The sequence below is a fragment of the Cygnus olor genome, chromosome 6 (assembly GCF_009769625.2).
Source record: "Cygnus olor isolate bCygOlo1 chromosome 6, bCygOlo1.pri.v2, whole genome shotgun sequence".
Lineage (NCBI taxonomy): Eukaryota > Metazoa > Chordata > Aves > Anseriformes > Anatidae > Cygnus > Cygnus olor.
Genome location: NC_049174.1, coordinates 11,953,101 through 11,973,289, shown reverse-complemented (window position 1 = coordinate 11,973,289; position 20,189 = coordinate 11,953,101). Strand labels below are relative to the sequence as shown.

At 48.2% G+C, this 20,189-nt stretch overlaps 1 protein-coding gene across 2 annotated transcripts; it reads left to right on the top strand.

Annotated features, from left to right (window-relative positions):
• The first annotated feature begins 4,987 nt into the window (after positions 1-4,987).
• KMO (kynurenine 3-monooxygenase) lies at positions 4,988-18,368 on the top strand. Of its 2 annotated transcripts, none has more exons than XM_040560825.1 (15): positions 4,988-5,121; positions 7,069-7,138; positions 9,798-9,895; positions 10,726-10,815; positions 11,376-11,424; positions 12,786-12,873; positions 13,524-13,689; positions 14,226-14,297; positions 14,820-14,941; positions 16,076-16,223; positions 16,697-16,754; positions 16,850-16,932; positions 17,244-17,345; positions 17,439-17,498; positions 18,158-18,368. In XM_040560825.1, the coding sequence occupies exons 3-15, from the start codon at positions 9,806-9,808 to the stop codon at positions 18,329-18,331; spliced, it is 1,302 nt and encodes a 433-aa protein (XP_040416759.1). In that variant the 5' UTR covers positions 4,988-5,121; positions 7,069-7,138; positions 9,798-9,805; the 3' UTR covers positions 18,332-18,368. The 2 variants fall into 2 exon arrangements, with proteins under 2 accessions (XP_040416759.1, XP_040416758.1); XM_040560824.1 differs by lacking the exon at positions 4,988-5,121 and adding an exon at positions 5,265-5,403.
• Positions 18,369-20,189: the final 1,821 nt, after the last annotated feature.

The window sequence follows — 20,189 nt, the reverse complement described above, 5'->3', positions numbered from 1 at the left end:
TGCAGCCCGTGAAGGAGCCCCCGGTGGAGCAGGTGGATGTGGCCTGGAGGAGGCTGCGGCCCATGGAGAGCCCCCGCAGGAGCAGGCCCCGGGCCGGAGCTGCAGCCTGTGGAGAGGAGCCCACGCAGGAGCAGGGAGTCTGGGGGGAGCTGCTGCCCATGGGGTACCTGTGCTGGAGCAGTTTGCTCCTGACGGATGGACCCCATGGTACGGAGCCATGTGGGAGCAGTACTTGAAGAGCTGCTGCCCGTGGGAAGTCCCCCCAGGATCAGTTCAGGAAGGATGGCATCCCGTGGGAGGGACCCCGTGTCAAAGTGACTGTGAAGGAGCAGCAGAGATGAAGCATTATGGACTGACCGCAGTCCCCGTTCCCCTGTTCCCCTATGCCGCTTGGGGGGAGGAGGTAGAGAGAGAGGATTGGCGGGGGGGGGGGGGGGGGGGAATGTGTTTTTAGTTTTATTTTAGTTCTCACTGCTCTAGTTTGTTATCAATAGGTAATAAATTACATTAATCTCTCATATGCTTGGTCTGTTTTGCCTGTGATAATAACTGGTGAGTGATCTGTCTTTCCTTATCTCAACCCACAAGCTTTTTTCAACGTACTTTCTCCCACTGTTCTGTTGAGGAAGGAGAGTGAGAGAGCAGTGTGGTGGTGCTGAGCTACCTAGCATTGTTAAACCACCGCACCTCTCTCAACCTTTTTAGCTTTACTTCCTCACAGGTAAATTTGTACTGCAGGAATTACCTGTCTGTGGAATTAAAAATGAACATGAACAGTCCAAATGCCAGTTACTTGCACAGTAGAGCAAAATCCTGGCATTTGATTTTCCTAAAGATCAGCACTCTGCCCTAACTGCATGAGTTGGATTGACATGGCTTGCAGTATTTGAATAAATAATTCTCAATGGAGAAAAACAAAAAGAAAATTGCTTCTGCGGTCATCTGATTTGAACATCAAGTGCAATGCCGGTACCTCCAACTATCTGCAGTTCATGCGTTCTGCCCCAGGAGGGCTCTGACTCTCAGTCTCTCCTGAGCCTCACATTCACAATGCTGCCTATGGTTTTCTTTCCAGAGTTTTTGGAGAGTGACTTAAGCAGCCTGGACATGTGTATGTATATTTGTTTCATTATTTCTCAACCTTTCCCTCACATAATCAGGATTTAGACTCTGAAAAATAAAATAAAATAAAAAAAATCCCAGGTTTCTTCCTTATTTTTTTAGTATAATTTTTTCTTACAGAACATTAATCAAGCTTTTTCCCTTTTTACTTTTCCCACTAATTTTCAGATGCCAGGCATAAAAGCCATGCTATCCTGGGTGTTTTGTTTGTTTTCCTTTAGAATTCCTCGGAAGACCCACTCAAAGTTTTAACCAAGTGATATCTTTTCCATGCTCTCTGCAGCCTAATTATGTTTAATGCAGAAGGAAAATCAGTGATTTAGTAGCGTTTTCTTAAAGTCTTCCCATCTTCACCTGTTTTTAAACAAGTTATCTGCTGTAGGACAAAGGAGATATGTGACTCTAAATGCTGCCATGACTGTTGAAACATTCCTCCAAAATAAAAAGAACTTACGCTGTTTTTCCGTGATGCAGTTTGTGACCAAGTCTGAGGAAGATAACCCAGGGACCTACATTTTATTTGAAATTGCTACTCAGAAGAGAAGATATTGCACTCAGTATAGATAATCCCTGATAGGTTACATTTAGTCCAGTTTGCCAAGAACTTTTTTCAGTAGGTAAGCAAATACACTTGACAAAAGGAGCTGATCTGTACCATCTTGGAATAAAAACTTCCAGCCTGTGGCAGTGCTCAGTTTCCACTACACTTGGAGCTCTTAGCAAGCTGTCAGTCCAGGTGGTCATTCCTGAAAGCATCCACCTTTGATAATATGTTTTCAGATCAGAAGAAGTCAGGTATTTCCTACCACATTTACAGAGAGATACTTTATTAACTGGGCTGGAAAGAGAGGGACTTATACAAATGGGTCTCTTACTCTCCCTCCCAAATCTTTTTACTGGTTTTAGTACAATTTATGTATGTTAAACACTAGAACATTTCAATAGATGTTCTCCTATGGATGGGCCTTCCCAGTGCTACAGAGATTAAATGACTTAACTATAGAGAACAAGACTCAGCTAATAACAGTCATGAGATAACATGAGATAACAGCAGTCATTTCAGAGATGTGTATCTTAAAGCAGGTTTGCAGGACTAAACTTTTTGCAAGGAACATTTAGCACCCCCTCAACCTTCCCTTCCACCTCTAGATTAGGCATTACATTTGAAATAACCCTTAAATGTTGGACAATTTATTCCAGTATTTAGCTTTGGTCAGTTTGCAGACCAGCATCTACAAGGACCATGTACTTCATTATATACTTCTGTGTACTGTCTGGGTCAGGTGCTCTCCCTACAGGATCATGCCTCCTGCCTCCATCGCTGGAGCTCTCACAGAATCACAGAATGGTTCAATTGGAAGGGACCTGTGGAGGCCATCTGGTACAACCCCCTTGCTCAAGCAAGGCTACCTAGAGCAGGGCACCCAGAACCATGTCCAGGTGGCTTCTGAAGATTTCCAGGGAGGAGACTCCACAGCATTTCCGAGCAACTGTGCCAGGGCTCTGGCACCTGCACAGCACATCAGTGCTTCCTGGTGTTTAGACGGAACCTCCTGTGTTCTATTTTGTGCGCAGTGCCTCTTGTCCTGGCGCTGGGCACTGCTGAAAAAAGCCTGGCTCTGTCCTCTTTGCACCCTTCCTTCAGGCATTTGTATACATTGATCAGATCCCCCACGAACCTGCTCTTCTCCAGGCTGAACAGTCCCAACTCTCCCAACCTCTCCTCATAGGAGAGGTGCTCCAGTCCCTTGATGATCTTGGTAGCTCTTTGTTGGACTCTTTCCAGTATGTCTACATCTCTCTTGTACTGAGGGCCCAGAAGTGGACACAGTACTCCAGGTGCAGCCTCACCAGTGCTGAGTAGAGTAGAAGGATAACTCCCTCAGCCTGCTGGCAATACTTTGCCTAATGCAGCCGTGAATAACATTAGCTTTTTTTAGTGGCAAGGGCACATTGCTGACTGATGTTCAACTTGGTGTCTACCAGGACTCTTAAGTCCTTCTCTGCAGAGCTGCTTTCCAGCTGTGTGATTCCCAGCATGTCTTGGTGCCTGGGGTTGTTCCTCCCCAGAGGCTAGACTTGGCACTTCTCCTTGCTGAACTTCATGAGATTTTTGTCAGCCCACCTCTCCAGCCTGCTGAGGTTCCTCTGGATGGCTGACTGATGAGTCAGCCACTCCCCCCAGGTTCGTGTTGTTCATGAATTTACTATCCACGAGTTTACTACCCCATCATCCAGATCCAGTTAATACAGATAATATAGATGCATCCAGTTAATGCAGATGTTAAATAAGATTGGACCCAGTATTGACGCCTGAGTAACTCCACTCATTACTGACCTCTGCCCAGAAAAAGCATCCACAGATCACTAAAATCACAGACCACAGCTGAAGCTGCTTGTGCAGTCCTGATCCAGCTGTCTAAGAAAGCAATATTACAAGACCAAATTTAACTACATGATTGTGTAGTGTGTTATCCACAGGAGTCCATGAGTTAATTAGCATACCTTAAAATGCTGTTAATAAACTGGTAAGCCACAGTGGTGGAGTAATCTGTAAAGCCTACAGGACAAGTATTCAAAGGGTGCTGTGAGTGATATTTCCAAATAACAAATGTCACTGCTGGAAGCTAATGGTTTGCTCTCTGTGCTCTGAAAACAATAAATAATTTTACTGCTATTTACTACGCAAAAGTTACCTCAAAATACGTCTCCCCCTTCTATGACCATTTGCTGCATGGAGGCTCTGTGAATGGGATGAAAAGAGACTCAAAATCAAAGAAGGGTTATTTAAGCGTGGCACCAGGAGAGCTTGCTGCCTGCAGGAATGATAGTGTGCTGGAACAAATCTAGGGAGACAACACAACCTCCATCCTGAGAGAGCTTCTGGAGCTGTTCAGGCAGACAAGGGGTTGTCTGAAAACAGAGTGGATCCTGCCTTGAGTAAGCTTCTTAACTCTGTTTTCTTTGGTATGTGTTAGTTAGCTATCATGGGTCAATTCATTGTAACATAGATCAGAAAAATTGTATGGCGTGGTGGCTAGTTTACATGTAGTGCCAGCACATTAACAGGCCTTAATGGCCCTGAATAGTCTCACCTGGGGCCCCCACCAGGGTTGAGGTTTAGGGGTGGGCAGCAATCTCTTTAAGCTTGGGCCTGTGGCTCATGGGTCGTGTTGACTCTTCGGTGTAGGCTAACTTTAGGGTGGTTTTGCCACTATAGATGTGCCTGGTGATTATGAGGCTGTGCCTGACTCTGACTGCCATCAGTGAACCTGGTCCTGACCTCAGGCTTTTCTTATCTCCATAGTCTTTTCTTGCAGCCTTGACCCTGGGCTGCCGTCCCTGGGCATGACCTGTTCACATTGCCTGGCGCTGTGGGCTGGGGCCATGTCCAGTGGGCCCCTGCCTTGCTGGCATTGCACTTGTTCCCCATCCTGTTGGGAGCAGGTGGGCCTTGCTGCACCAGAACATGCAATGGAGAACTGCAATGTGCTAGTGTGGGTATTCGGTCATGCTTCATTGAGACAGATATGTAGTTTTGGGCAGTGCATTGCTCACTTTGCAATAAATGGTAGTTACTGAATGTTAACTTACGTATTTTCACTGTCCTTTAGTTTTTGTGTCTAGGATAAACATTATTGGAACAGTAGAAAATTGAATTTCAAGATGGTCAGAGAATACATTTATGGTTGGATAACAAAACACATATGTCCCCTGGTTAGGACAAGCAGAATGCTAATATTTATTCCTGAACATCCCAGTACTAAAACAGGTGAATTACCTCCTCCCTCTTAAAAGCTTCCTGTGTGCAGCACTGTCTCAGCAGAGCCACTCATTCCAAGGACGAGCAGTGCAATGCAACCAAAAGCCAGGTCCATGCAAGTTCTCCTCTTGTTCCACATGCAGGGAGGCTACATTTCATTATGTGCTTGAAGATTGCAGAACTGCTTTGCCATTTTCAAAAGAGCCTATGTTGAAGGACACCACATTCACACCAAGGTAGGTAAACGTCTCTACCTAAGGCTCAGCGTGGTGTGCTGGCAGCCTGAGGTGGGAGTTGAGCTTTAACATTAACTAGGGAATGAACCCAGGCATGACTCAGCCACCCACATCCTCTCCATTCTCCTCCCTCTGGTGAGGAGGGAGCAGGCAGCAGGGTCAGAGGAGACAGCAGCCTCCCCAGGGACAGCAGTGCTCAGAGCTCACTGTTGAGAGGCTGTTACAGCAATGGAGTCCAGCAACACACGTGGGAAAAGAGTTGCCATTGTTGGAGGTGGTCTGGTAGGAAATGCAACTTGTCTGCTATTTGTCTGTGCTCCCCAGGGAGCTGGGGCTATGCAAGCATTGCTGGGAAGTAGAGTGGGTGACTGCTCGGCTTGAACATGAAGGTGAGCTCCTAGCTTCAAGCTCCTAGCTGAGCTTGAACATGAAGGTCTCTGGAAAAGCAGCTCCAGCACAAGTGAGCTGCTCTGCACACACAGCAAGTGTAACCAGGCAGGTTGGCATGGGCAAGGAAAAATGTTGTCAAATCTCTTGCCCATATTATCTTTCACCTTTGTATGATGTTCACTTTTTTGAAGCATAGTTCAATAACCGATTTGTTTTGCAAATTAAGGGAATAATATCGTCTCTCTTGAGTTCAAATCTCAATGCTCCTTTTAATCCTATTTTTCTTAAAATTATTTTTTTCTGCCAGAGAGCAGGGTATTATCAGGGAGCTGGTTGGGGTCTCATGGCAGGAGGCAGCAAGGATTGTTAGTGCAGCTAGGACTTTTTACTAAGAGAAGGGATCTTCTTTGAGGGAAAGCTTTGCTGCTGAGATATTGCAGAGACTTAAAGGTACACTTAATACAGCCCTTGTTTGGGTATTGTACATGTACCAGGACAGGTACTCCTCTTTTCTTTCCTGCACAGTAGTATAAGTCGCGGGGGGACGGGAGTAGGGGGACGGGGAATGAACAAGTTGCACTTTGGTCCTTTCAGGGCACCTAAAGCAGAGTCAACTGCCAGATCTTCCATGGCATTGGCTGTTCCTGGCTTTAACTAAGTCCCTAATGTGAAATGTTTTGCAAGGACTGAGACTTGGTAAATGCTAAGCTAACAGAAAATGCCTTCCTCTTCCATTTTTGTTTGGGACCATTTTTCTTCCATTGCTAGCTGCAGAGTTGTCTGACTTTAAAAGACAGCATGTAGCTTTACAGCACCTGAAGTTCCATTTTTACTTTTTGGCTGTTAGCTTCTTGGTCCCTATGTTGCTGGAAAAAAGAGTGGGAAGAGTCTGTAGTTCTGTTCATTCTGACAGTGATTAATGATGGAAGTTAAAGAAGAAAAAGGCATCCATTTAAATGAAAAGTGGGATGTGTGCTGTCCTTTTTAAGGTAGTATCTTGCTTTTTCAGAGGTCTACCTTTTTTCCCCCAGTTCCCAGGAGAATGCTGTAGTAGCCTGAATTCCACCAAGAAATATAAATATAAAATCATAGAATCATTTAAGTTGGAAAAGACCTTCAAGATCAAGTCCATCCGTCAGCCTAACTTGCTGAGTCCCATCACTACACCACGTCCCTTAGTGTCATATATATAGCTCAGAGAGGAGGAGGGAGCTTGCCTGCACCAGCTCCTGTTGTTTCTGGCTGAATAGGTTAGTCCTGCACAGTTACTGACAAGTAAGCAAGTCCTGAACTTGATATTACTTTATGTAATGAGCTGTGATGGCTAACTTTTGTAATGATGATCTTGGAGGCTCTGCAGACCCATCAGGGATGCCAGAGTCCCTCTCTCCAGGAAGAAGTCCTCTATGGTTCTTGATCAAAGGGTCTCTTCATCTCTGCTGGACTGCATCCTCCAACTGCTGTTTTCCCTTGTGAAGGAGATGCAGTTCAGTATTGATCTGTGATATAGCTAATAGTGAAACACTTCATCCATCATTCCCGATCCTTCTCTTGTAGGTGGGTGCATTAAATGCCTGTTTCTTTGCTAGACGAGGTTTCCATGTTGATGTTTATGAAGCCAGAGAAGGTAAGTGCAGCCTGAACATTACTGCTTTAATAATATATTTGTGTCCCTTTACTCGTAGCAGCCCTTTAAGAAACAAAAGAGGAACTGCATGACCTCACTGAAGCTGCAGGGAGAAAACAGAATCTGAAAGTGTCATGTTGTGGATGTCCTTTTCACTCTTTCCTTTAGCTTCTGTGATGGTTGGGGGAAGCATTTATTTGAAATACACTGCCTTGTGTGGAGAGAACCAGCCCTTCAGATATTAATATTATGCCTTTTTTGTGGCCTTGGTTTAAATACTGATTCAAATCCTTATTTTTCAAAAATTAGTTTCTGCATTAAGAAATATAGCACGGTGCCATTGAACTGTCAGCACTTTGGGAGCAATTGCTATTGTTAATACTGCAGCATTGCTCATAGGGCTAAAAGCACTGACTTGACTCCTAAACAGCATAAATAGTGGTGAGGAGGGTCTCCTGTCACTAAGTGTAGTGAATCCATGTTCAGTAAGAGGGTTGTCCTTGCCTTCAAGGAAGGCTAGTAGCAAAGTCTGGAAGCACTGGAAGAAAGCTACAAGTTCAGAAACTATTAGGGTGGAAAGAAACATTTTGGTAAGTGTGACAGTTCACAAGAGGCCCTCAGTGGAGTATTTCCATTTCTCAGTGTAATCTTCCCTGGCACACAGAAGCATGACTACTGCAGAGCTGTCTGCCTCTGTCAAAATGCAGAAGTGTTTGTATTTACTAGTTACATTATGCTGTCAAAGGAGCTGGAACATCACAGCCCATGCTCAGAAACTTGGGTACCACATTGAAAAGGCTCCAAATGATGCACAGAATGAGTGGGCACATCTCTGGCACAGCATGCAACAGCAAGCACTATGTGTTAGCCATGGGTGTTTGCAGAAGTGAGTTCTTAAGCTGTCAGAAAAGCAAGGTTCTTGTCAGGTTATTTCCTCATTCTCCTCATTTCTGCTTGTGCCTGTGAGTTGAGGAGTGATGTATGGGGCAAGCTGAAGGTTATGAAGACCTTTAGTCATGGGGAAAAAAGTGAGCTGCACATGCCCTTACTCTGAGCTCCAGCTGTAGCAGAAGTAGGACTTGGCAAACAGGTGTGGAGGTACTGGAGGGTACCTGGTACTACAGGTACTGGAGGGATGAGCAGCAGCATGGCACTGCTGCAGTAGTATGTGTGGGCATGCTCTGAAGTGTCCCAGACAAGCAGCTCAGAGAGGGTGACATGAGTGTGCAGCTTGTGGCTTCCATGGCAGAGAGATGCTCTCGCTCCTGCCTGAACTGGCTGTAGCTCTGGCACAGCCCGGTGCCCAGGTGCTTGTTGAAAGGAAGAGAGATCGTCTGCCTTCACTACCTCTGCAGCAAAATGGAAGATGAGAATGACACTTGTGGAGGGTGAAACTCAACTGAAATGTGCAGTGAGAGTAGGAGAAGCCCCATGTGAAATGTGGTCTCTGATAGCATCTTGCTTGGGAAGTTGTTGGAGCAGGCCAGAACTCCCAGGCATCCATCCTGAGCACCATGCACAGCTCTGAGCCCCTGCAGCAGGAAGCAGTTACAGACAAGGTCTCAGGATGGGCGGTGTGGGTAGCCAGAGGTGGGGAGCAGCTTTCTCATCAGGGAGGACCAGCCCAACCGAGACTCCTAAGACCAGAAGAAGCACAACTACAGCAGGGCATGGTGAAGACCTGCGTCATGAGCAGCTGTTTGCAGCTCACTCTGGCAGGAACAGCAGCCAGCCTCACATGAAGCCAGTAGGTTGCAAGTTCAGAACAAAAGGAAATGGTTCTTCACAGCTGTTGAACTGTTAAACTCTTTGCCGGATGTTCTATGTGCTAGAAGTTTCTTGGGTTAAAAAACCCTGTGGTTAAATTAACTGAAGCAAGCTGCATTCAGCTGTTACTGTGAGGATAACACTCATCATTCCTGAAGTGACTGAGGTGCTGGAAGCAGCACTACATGTCCATCCACTTCTGTTGCTACTGAAACACCATAAGTTGGCTGCTGCCAGGAGGATGGATGTTCTCGCCTGCCTTCCAAGGAGGATGAATCCTACCCCTCTGCCCAATCTTTGGACCTGTGGCTCTTGCTAAGATGGCATCTGTCTCAGGATTGGGACGAGGCTCTGTGACACACACTGTCTGGACAGCCAGGGAAATCTGAGAGCATGACTTGCCAGTGTCCTGAAAAGCATCAGTGGCACTCAGCAGAGGATGAGAAGCTGCCAGACATTAATTGCTCAGCTCCCTCTGCTTAGGTGGGAAGCATCTCTCTTTGATAACACGTCCTTTGGTGCTACACAGAGGTGTCAGGACCCTGTGGCTCCTTTGCTGCACTCAGCTGCAGCAGCTTCTCTGAGACTGGAGAAGGCACAGAGGAAGGGACACTCAGCTGCCCATTCCCCTCTCCAGTGGCTCAGATACTTTCCCAGCAACTGAACGTGACCTGCCCACTTTGCTGTGTGGATGGCATGTAAAACAGCATCCCATATGAGGAAGGAGCATCTCAGGACCAGGTTTCTCAGCAGGATGCTGCAGAGCTGGTCGCAGTGGAGGGATGGGGGAAGGTGGGAGACTCCTCACCATCCACCTGATGTCGCTGCAGGGATTTCAGGTGGTGCAGCCATGCAGGAGGTGTCTGTGTAACCAACTGCTCTCTCTGTGCAGATATTCGGATGTCCAGCTTTGCCCGTGGCAGAAGCATTAACTTGGCCCTGTCCCACAGAGGACGCCAGGCCCTCCAGGCTGTGGGAATGGAAGAGCAGGTACCCTCACTGCTTCTATAGATGCAGGGTCTCTGGGGTCGAGATGCTGTTGACTTCAGCTGGTGATGGACAGGTGCCACTGCAGGGGCAGCTCTGCTTTCAGGGAGGCTGAGGCCAAGCACCCCGGCAGCATGCCTCCAGCCTGGCTCCCTGCCACGTCGCGGCACAGCTGCCACTGCTGGGGATGCCCAGGCCCAGGCAGCTGGGCTCTGTGCATGGCAGAGGGAGCTTCGCTGGGTGGCCACCACTCAGGCAACTCCTGCCAGTGCCCACCTCTCCTCCCTCCTGGAAAGGGCAGAAGCAAGTGGCCTCCCAAAAGAGCTGGAGTGACAGAAGGATGTGATGAAGGGGCAAGTTTCCCCTCTGACATGCCAGATTCTGTATTTTCCCCCCAGATCTTGACCTTTAGGCCTGCTCTTCTCTCTAGCTTCCTCAGCAAGTTTTGGACTGACTCTTGGTCCCCCTGCATGCTGACTTCTGTGATCAGGACCCAGCACTGTCCTGGAGTGCCCACTGCCATGTAACACCCAGGTGTTTGCACTGCTCTCCGAGTCTGGTCCTTGTCCGTCTGCAAAGGGGAACTCAGGCTTCATCAGCTCATACCCCTGCACCTGGCTGTCGTTTGATGCTGACCCCCAACTCCATCCTGCTGCATTTACCTTGCAATTTTTTTCCCAGCAATTTGGCTGGCTGCAGAAACCCTATGAGCAGAGATTGCTCCATTCTGCCTGGAGAGTGGTGTTTGGGGGATGGCACTTTGTGGGTTGTGTCCTGCCCCTTGACGGCTTAGCTTTGGTGGGAAAACTGGGTTCTCCTCCCTTCTATTTCAGATTGTGTCCAAAGGCATCCCCATGCATGCACGGAGAATACACACGCCATCTGGGAAGAAATACTCCATTCCATATGGCAAGAAGAACCAGGTACTTGTCTCATGCTCTCCCTTTGGAGGTGCTTCATAGAGTACAAGGGGTCTCTGTGATGGATGGTGGGAGGGGAGTGAGATGCACCTGCCAAAATGGAGACAACAGCATTCTGGAAGAAATTAGGTTACCCTCATCTCAGGATTTCCTCTCTCCCCATCCTGCAAAAAATACACAACGTTAATTTTATGCATCATTAGACTTGCCATACTTAGTCTGATGTAGCTGTTTATGCATCCCAATCATTCTGTAAAGATCTTCCATTTTCTGGCAAACACAATGTACAGGTTTTGATTCCCTTGCTTCTCTGTGCAGCTCGTCTTGAGTACATTCATTGCAGTGCGCCTGGGTCAGTCTCATTTTGGTTTCCTGCTTGAACGTCTGCCCAGCCTGGGCTTATGGTCTTAATGCTGTGAGTGAGGATGGGATTGTATGAAGGAAGCACCCCAGTTTCAGTAGGGCCATTACTAGGGGATTTTGAGGGGGTGGCATGTGTCATCTTCCTGTGAAAAATGGCCTTCAGAAATGCTTTCTGCACTCTCTGTTTGTTTGTTTTGCAGTACATTCTCTCTGTGGACAGAGCAAACTTAAACAGAGAGCTGTTAACAGGTAAGTTTCCAGGTCCATTTGCAAACACTTTTATGTCCTAGTCACCAAAAATTTAGGGTTTGCCTGATGAACGGGAGACTGCAGCTGAGTGCCTTTGAGCCCCAGGCTTTTCTTGCACATATGCAAACCAGCTGCATTACTAAGAAGAATTCAGCAGTAGCACTTGAAATGAAATCCTCTGCCTGCACTGTAGATCTGAGATTCGAGTGCTCAACACCATCTTCTAGCATCCATGGAAGAGCAAGCTGTAGGTAAGAAATGAACAGAAACACAAGGCAGGAGCTGCGTTGCACGTTACAGAGGTGAAGGTCTGGTGAGGTTGTTTGCTCTGTAGTTAATTACCCTCTCCACAGAGGGTTGAGGTGGGTAGGAACAACACATCATCTGCTGAGTGTGGGAAGTGCCAGCTGAGCAATTTGCAGAATTCAGACTCACTTGAGGAATTCAGAAAGAACAATGTTTTATCCCTTGTGGTTAGATAAGACATGGAGTCTGGGAGAGTTTTTGTTTGCAGGAGCAGTCTGCAGTTTGCTAACTTGGGTACAGTCCTCTCTGTTTACAAAAATGTACAAAGTCCTGTCTTTGTGGCCACATGCTTGTCGCAGAGCTGCGCTGGCTACGTTGCTGCAGCTGGTGCTTCTGCGTTGTCTTCCCTTTCTCCTCCTGTGCTGTTTCTCTGCTGTTCCTCTGCAGCAAAAGCATATTCAGACAAGTCCCCCTGAGGCCTTTCTGCAGGTGCAGAAACCGCCGAGGAGCAGCTCTCCCCATGTTTGCTCTTGACTGGGGCTTTGCCAGCCAAAACAGGAGGTATCTCCTCAGCCTTGCTACATCTTGTGGCATTTTCTGTGGCCCACGATAGTATTAGCCAAATAGAAACTGCGGCAAAGTGTGTAATCTGTGTGCTGTCCAGGTTGAATCATAGAATCATTAGGGTTGGAAAAGACCTTCAAGATCATCTGGTCCAACCATCCCCCTACTACCAACGTCACCCACTAAACCATGTCCCTCAGCACCACATCCAACCTTTCCTTAAACACCCCTAGGGACTGTGACATTTCCCTGAACTTCCCATTGGCTGCAGGCACTGTGTCCTGTCCTGAAATACTACATAGTGATGGTGGAGAAAGGTGAATACCCATGTCGCTGCAGGGAAGAAAGAAATCTTTTTAGGTTTCCTTGCAGTTTTTAAATAGTTTTCACCAGAGTTAACTAAACACATCCTAGTGTGCCCCACCTGCCTGCCACTGCTCAGCACAACAGTCTGACTTGCAGTAACAGCAAAAAATCCCTGTAATTTAGGGATCCCTTGGAAATATTTTTGGGGTCAGTACAAGCCTCTACTTGTAGTTGTCTTTTCACAGCTGCTGAGAAATACTCCAACACTAGACTGTACTTTGGACACAAGCTCATGGAGTGCAATGCAAAGCTGGGGATGTTAACCATAAACAGGTAAGTCCTGTACAAGCCTGGGATAAAGTGCTGTGTTCGGTCATTTCTGCTTAATAATTCATAAAACCTCAAACAATTGAGCAATTTCTGTTCAAAACTACTGTGTTACTCTTGAGTGGACAAAACTTGGCATCAGCTTTGGAAAGCAGAGATATCAAAGCAGAGTTCACAGAGAGGCTGAAAAAGCTTAAGTTCCTCCCCCAGCAGACTTGTAACAGGTGAGACACATGCTTGCTGACCTGTGCAAGAAGTAAACGTGCCAGTCTCGGTAGTGCTGGCTTTCAGGGTCAGATTGCTCACCGGAAAGGGCAGGTAATGACCTTGTTTCACAGTTGTGTTAAGTTTTGGTCATGTCATCCCGTTTATCTGGGGATGGAGGGTCTACGCAACAGCAGCATTATACCAACAGTGCCTGCTGTGTACTTGGATAGATGTGGCAGAATTACACATTTGACAGTCTGCAGAAAAACTATTTATTCTGATGTTTTCAGTGAAAGGCATTCTCCCCATATCCTGGAAGATTAATAATGCTGCAGGTGACCCAGGCGTTTCTGCAGCAAATTGCAAAAGGCAGGTCTTCTGTGCCCTGGGATGATGAGCTGGCCTGGGGTTTATGGCGGGGTTGTTCCAAGGGACTCTCCTGCCTCCAGATCTGACCAGCCGCCCTTGGAAGTCACCTACGATCTCATTGTGGGATGTGATGGAGCCTTCTCAACTGTCAGAAAGCAGTTCATGAGGCAAACGCGCTTCAACTACAGTCACGAGTACATTCCTCACGGCTACATGGAGCTGACCATCCCCCCGAGGGATGGAGACGTAAGTGTGCCTGTCCCAGGGTTGCTGCAGCCCCTTCAGGTATGACACCCATTGCCTCTCATAATGGTTCTGCTACAGCAGTGTTAGAGGAACTCACTTCTCACTTGGGGTTCAGTCAGCCTCCCAAGGGCTTAAAGCTTTCCTAGGAGAAGGCAGGCATCTCTTTCTGTTTTCAGAGTTTCTTTTTCATTGGTGGGGCCAATGTCTTAGTGCTAGGCTCTGGAAATCCCAAGAGGCCTGCCCCAGAGCTATGGAGTTCATTCTAGCTCTGAGATTTCTTGGGGCTATGCAAATGTTCCTGTGTGGACAACAGCAAGCACAAACCAGCAGATCTCTCCCCGGTTTGCCCTGCACTTGCTCTTGCTCTGTGTCTCACTAGACACTATAGGAAGTGGAAAGGGGCCCTGAGGTCATTGTTTCTTCCTGAGGTACAAGGGACAGGAACTAGTGTACTGGTGTGGAGGGAACTTGAGGCTAGGCTGGAGAAGCCAGGCACAGCAGATCGGGGATACACGGTGATTTTATTTCTCTTTCAGTTTGCCATGGAACCAAACTACCTCCACATCTGGCCGAGAAACACCTTCATGATGATTGCACTGCCCAACATGGTGATAACCCATAGGCACGCTCCTTTGGGGCATGGGAATGGAGCTTGTGGGAAGGAACTGGCTGTGGTGGCAGACACGTGGCGTGGGCTGGGAGGGCTGATGCCTGCTTGGAGAGGTGCCTGGAGGTACCCCCAGCGTGAGCCAGGTGTTTCCCCCACCTGGGGGGTGCAGGGCAGCACCCCCAGAGCTAGCTTTGTTCCACAGAGCTGAGCAGGTACCTCAGCTGCCTCCCTATCTGCAGCTGGATGATATCCACCAGATATTGGAGTACAAATGCAGCCTGCCAGGCCTGCTTTAGCAAATCCTGCACTGCCTTTGTCTGCCACCCCTTTCACCCCAGCAATGCCCAGCACATGTAAACACCCATGGGACATGGGGTGACTAGGCGCTGGTCCCCACTGGGTAGACTGGCCACTGCAACAGCTGGGTGACCAACAGGCTGGGCATTGAGCTGCTGTCCCATGCATCAGGTACTTTTTGTGGCCTCTGGGCTTCTTTCCAAACTTCCTCCCCTGCTGACAGGACAAGTCCTTCACCTGCACACTCTTCATGCCCTTCGAGGAATTCGAGAAGCTAACGACTGGCAAGCAAGTACTGGATTTTTTCCAGACCTACTTTCCAGACTCTATCCCCCTCATTGGAGAGTAAGTGTCCCCATTGCCCCTTGTTGCTCCTCAGCACAGTACCACCACACCAGGGGATGTGCTTGCTGTGACATGGACTCTGCTGAAGCTGGTGGGCCAGCATCATGTGAACACTGCTAGAGTGGCTCTTCATGGTCTGTGGGAGAGGGGGAACAGAGAGTCTTGGGTCCACATTGCTTCTTCAGTGGAGTAACAGGCTCAGCAGCAAGACACAGTCCCGTCCTGCAGTAATCTCTAAGTCACAGTTGAGCACTGTTCTGTACCTTGGAGGTACAGTCCAGGCCCTGCCACTGTGGGAAGTGAAAAGTGGGTCACCTCCTACTGCTTCTGTATTGCTGTTGAAGATCTCGAACTCAGGAGATGGATTAGCAGATAATAACCTGTGGGTCTTTTTTATATTAGGGTTGAGTGAGTAAAGTGGCTCCACTAGAGCTAAGGTGAGGTTTGTGCACAGAAAACAGCAGTATGAAGCTAGTCCCACTGTTGAAATATCTAAAATCTCAGCATTTGTGTAACTCAGCTAACAGACTGAGAAAAGCTAGGCTGGCAGATGTCATTCTTGGAAAAAAAAATCCAAACTGTGCTGACTATGCAAAGTTTGGCACTTAACTGTATCTAAAACGAGAGTCAGGTCTGTGAGACAAGAGCAGGCAGTTCCCAGCAGCATGATGTTCCCTGTGCAATGGGACCCTGGCTGGCTCTCACTACTGGGCAAATGGCACCAGGGCAGCAGCATGGAGCTGGAGCATCTCACTGCCCTTGAGGGTCCTGGTGGTGGTGGTGACCAGAACCAGCCTTTCCAGCACACATACTGACTGGTGTCAGTAGGATCCTGAGCAAGACTGGTCTGAATATATTGTGCCACGGCTATGGGAAGCAAAGCTATCTGCCTTTGTGAAATCATGTTATTCAATGTACGTACATCACGCTTGCTTAATGTGTAGTGGGAAGTTCATGAAATAGGTGTTCCACTTGTTTTTCCCAGCACAAATATAACAGTGAACAGGTGTGATTTTTGCATACCAAGGCGGACAGTGCCTGTGGCCTTAGCTTCCTAAGCTTGGACGTGGCATGGTTTGCTCTTGCTGTCTCTTGCAGTCCCACCAAGTGAAGTATCTGTTGTTTTGCCTGAAGGCGAGAGCTGAAGCACGATTACTTTTTGCTGCCAGCCCAGGCCATGATATCTGTGAAGTGCTCCTCCTACCACCTTGCTTCCCGGTGTGTGCTGATGGGAGATGCTGCTCATGCTGTTGTGCCCTTCTACGGACAGGGCATGAATGCAGTAAGTTCACAGCTTGGCCTGGACTGTGTCAGTCAGGTCCCCACTCTTTTCACCCAGAAATGCCCGTTTTTAGAGTGTAGCTCCACAGAACTCAAGGGCTGACCCATTCCATAGTTTGATGTCCTCTGCATGGGCAGGTGTTGAACTCCTTCCAGATACCTATCTGCTTGATTGGACCTGGCTGCATTCTGGGGAGCAGACAAGGGACAGGACGGTGGTGCCACCTTTCCACGAGGCAGAGGACTGCTTGGGGGTGGGTGGAGATGGGTGGTCCAGTAGGAGACCCAGGATGCCTGGAAAGGCCACCCGCTACCATTCCTCTGCAAGATCCCTGGCAGGAAGCCTCCTGCTCAGAAGCTGTGGTCAGTGAGACACTATGCTTGCCAACAGCTACATTAACTAAGAGTATATGAGGGCATTTCTTGTGAATGTGTGACTCCTGCTGCCTATTTACCCTCCCATCTTCCTCCCAGGGCTTTGAGGATTGTCTGGTCTTTGATGAATTAATGGACCAGTTCCACAATGACCTTGGTGAGTGAGATGGCTGAAGGGAAGCTCTCTGGAGCTGAAAGCAGCTGCAGGCCCTGCTGGGGAGCTGCCTGTGAGCAGCTGCTTTCTTTTCCCAGGTGCCTGCCTCCCTGAGTTCTCTAGGCTGAGGGTGCCAGATGACCATGCAATCTCAGATCTAGCCATGTACAACTACATAGAGGTAAGCAAACAGCACACAGGCTGTGGTCCTGGGGACTATCCATGCAGCGGTGTCCTGCCTTGTTACCCAGTGAAGAACCCACAATTGGACAGGGAGATGGCAGCTCTCGCAGTGCTGCCTTTGGGCCTTGTCAGGGGTCACCCATATTTGTCTGTTTGCTTACTCTGTGCTGGGAATGCTCAGGCCAGGCAGGCTCTGCTCCCCGTGGTGCCTGCCTGAGACATGCAGTGAGAGCTTGGGGAAGAGCTACCAAAGAGCATGGGGCTCTTCCAAGACATCCTGCAAGCTGGTGGTGGATTGCTCTCTTACAGATGCGAGAGCATGTCAATTCAACATGGTTCATTTTCCGGAAGCGGGTAGACAACTTCCTCCATGCCCTCATGCCTTCTACCATCATCCCACTCTACACAATGGTAAGGCCAAAGCTTGCTCCCCACTATCCTAGCTCTCTGTGAGCTGCTCCCACCTGGCTCAGAGGTGGTGACCTGATCATGCAATCCCCGCAGGTGACCTTCAGCAGAATTCGCTACCACAAGGCACTTCAGCACTGGAAATGGCAGAAAAAGGTAAGAGTTTGTGCCCGTCCTCCCCTTGCTGTGAGCCCCACATCCTGTATACTGGCACTGCCCAGCTGCAGTAGAGAGAGCTTTGGTGGTGGGATATTGCCAGGGGGGTGAAGGTGTTGAGACAGCCCACTTGCAGGAGGGTGGCACAGGATCAAGCCTAGGGGGCCATGCACGTGCAGGGTCCTGTGTGTTCCCAGCATGTGTTTCCCTCATTAGCCAGTGCTGGGAGCTCCCTGCTTGAAGCTGCTCCTTCGGCCTGGATAATCCTTACAGCTGACATCTTCCTGGCACGTGCTGGACGAGGGCTGCTCTTTTGGCTGGCACCAGGCATCTGGGTTGTTTGGCCAAGGGGCTTCGCTGGTCACTGTGCCAGGATGTGCTTGCAGCAGAAGGCAGTACATGTTGAAAGCAGCAGGAAGCGGCCTGTTCTGAGCTCCCTGTGCTGTGATTAGCTGTGTGGTGACCTATGGTCCTGCTTCTGAGGACTAAAGGTCTGTAGCCCTTCTCATGTGCCTGCAGTGCAGTGAGGGCTGGCTTCAGGCACTGAGTGCCAGTTAGCAGCTGTGTGTGCTTGCTGCAGGTGATTTGCAGGTGCTTTGCTTTGTACTGCAGGGTGGGAGCAAGCTCCTGACAATGCCAGGATTTCTTTGTACTTGCAGATAATTAATCGAGGGCTCTTCATCATGGGGGCAGCAGGACTAGGCGGCACCTACCTGCTCATAAAAAGACTGGCATGGAACTCAGACATCTGCATACAGAACTTGTGGGGCTGGTGCCATTACATCAGGAGTACTGGAAAATTTCCCTTCAGCACCCAAGTGGCTCAAATGTAAGGGGCGGTCCCGGATGTAATAAAAGCAAAGGCACAGGTGTCTGTTTCAGCTTGATGATGTATTATTTTTTTTTCTTGGGATGTAGCCTGGCAAATCCTGCAGACCTTCTGTCTGCTGCTCCCCAAGGGAAGCAGTGGTCCCTCTTCCTCTCCCCAGGTCAGAGGAACTCACTGGGTTACAGAGAGCCTACGGAGCCTCTGCAAGGGCTCATATGTCTCTCTGCCTAATCTCAGTAGCATTGCCTCTTGAGCAATGCTGCATGTCACGGGCTGGGCATGGGTTTTGTGTGCAGTAGTGTGGGGAGCACACACCCTCCCAGCCAGCCAGACACTTGAATTTGTCAGGGTGTCTCAGTCCATACTGGGACTGTCCCAATATTGCTGGCTCAGAAGTCAACTCTTACCAAAATCTGGTCTTTCCCCACCTTTTATCCTCCCCTCCATCCTTTTCCAGTTGGATGAGAGATATCTCCAGGTATCTCAGCTTCATACTTAGAAGGCTTTGCTTGCAGGCATGAGGATGCCTATTGCACCCATGGCTCTAGAGCTGAGCAGGCTCATGCAGCACCCATTTTGAGGCACTCTGCAGGCAGAGTCACATTTCTCCTTCTGAAACACCTTAGTAATCCGTGTCTGTGAAAGAAACATATCCCTGTCATATTGCTGGTATTTTCACATAAATAATTCAAAAGCTACCACATAGTTTGAAAAATAGATCATAGAATCATAGAATGGCTTGGGTTGGAAGGGACCTTAAAGATCATCTAGTTCCAACCCCCCCTGCCAAGGGCAGGGACACCACCCACTAGATCATGTTGCCCGGGGCCTCATCCAGCCTGGTCTTGAACACCTCTAGGGATGGGGCATCCACAGCCTCTCTGGGCAACTTGTTCCAGTGCCTTACCACCCTCTGAGTGAAGAATTACCTCCTAACCTCTAATCTAAATCTCCCCTCTTTTAGTTTAAAACCATTCCTCTTTGTCCTGTCATTATCTGATTGAGCAAAAAGTTATCTCTCTTTTCTATAAGCCTCCTTTAAGTACTGAAAATACACATGTAATTGGCCTGCAATTCTTGCACTTGAAAATGCTATTTAAAATTTGCAACCCTTTTTCTTTATTGCTTTTCCATCAAGACACATTTCTTTTAACTCCACTGCTGTCTGTGTGCTATCTGGGTAAGTGCCTCCATCCTGGCTTCCTTACCTCCTGTGCCCCTCACAGGTAGCAGTCACCAAGACATTGAAAACAGCATTGTCTCAGCTTCCATGTGTATGCACTGGCCAGTGTGCTCAAAAGGTGTGCCCTGCTTAGATGTGCTATATTTCATGTGAACTTGGGAACGTGAGCTAATTTGTGATTTTGAAACAGCGTTTCGAAGGTTCTTGGTTGAAAATCAGCTAGCTTTCTTTCGCCAAGTCAAGGAAAATACAGCTAATTTATTTTTGATAGAAATAAACCTTAAGAAAGGATGTTCTGTGTCACTGCTTGAAGTCTGGAGGAAGGGCCACTTCACACCTGCCTGTGAAATACTTATGACTGTTGCAGGCAGGTCTCCACAGGCTCCACCACCAAGTCTTTGGGCTAAAGCAAGACCAAGGGGCATGAAGGACCCTCTTAGCTCGCTGTTTTTCCTCTTGGCTTTTGTACATACCCTAGGATATACTTCTGTCTAATGCAATAACTGGTCATATTTCTTTTTGAAAAGGTCTGGATCTCTGTGCTTGCATCCCCCATTGAGTTTCTCTATCTGTTCCGCTAAACTTGTTCACATTTGTACTTGTACTGCACAGCATACGCCAGCAGTAAGACCCGCAACTACTGATAAGGGAGATTCTCTCTTCATGTTCAAGTAATAAA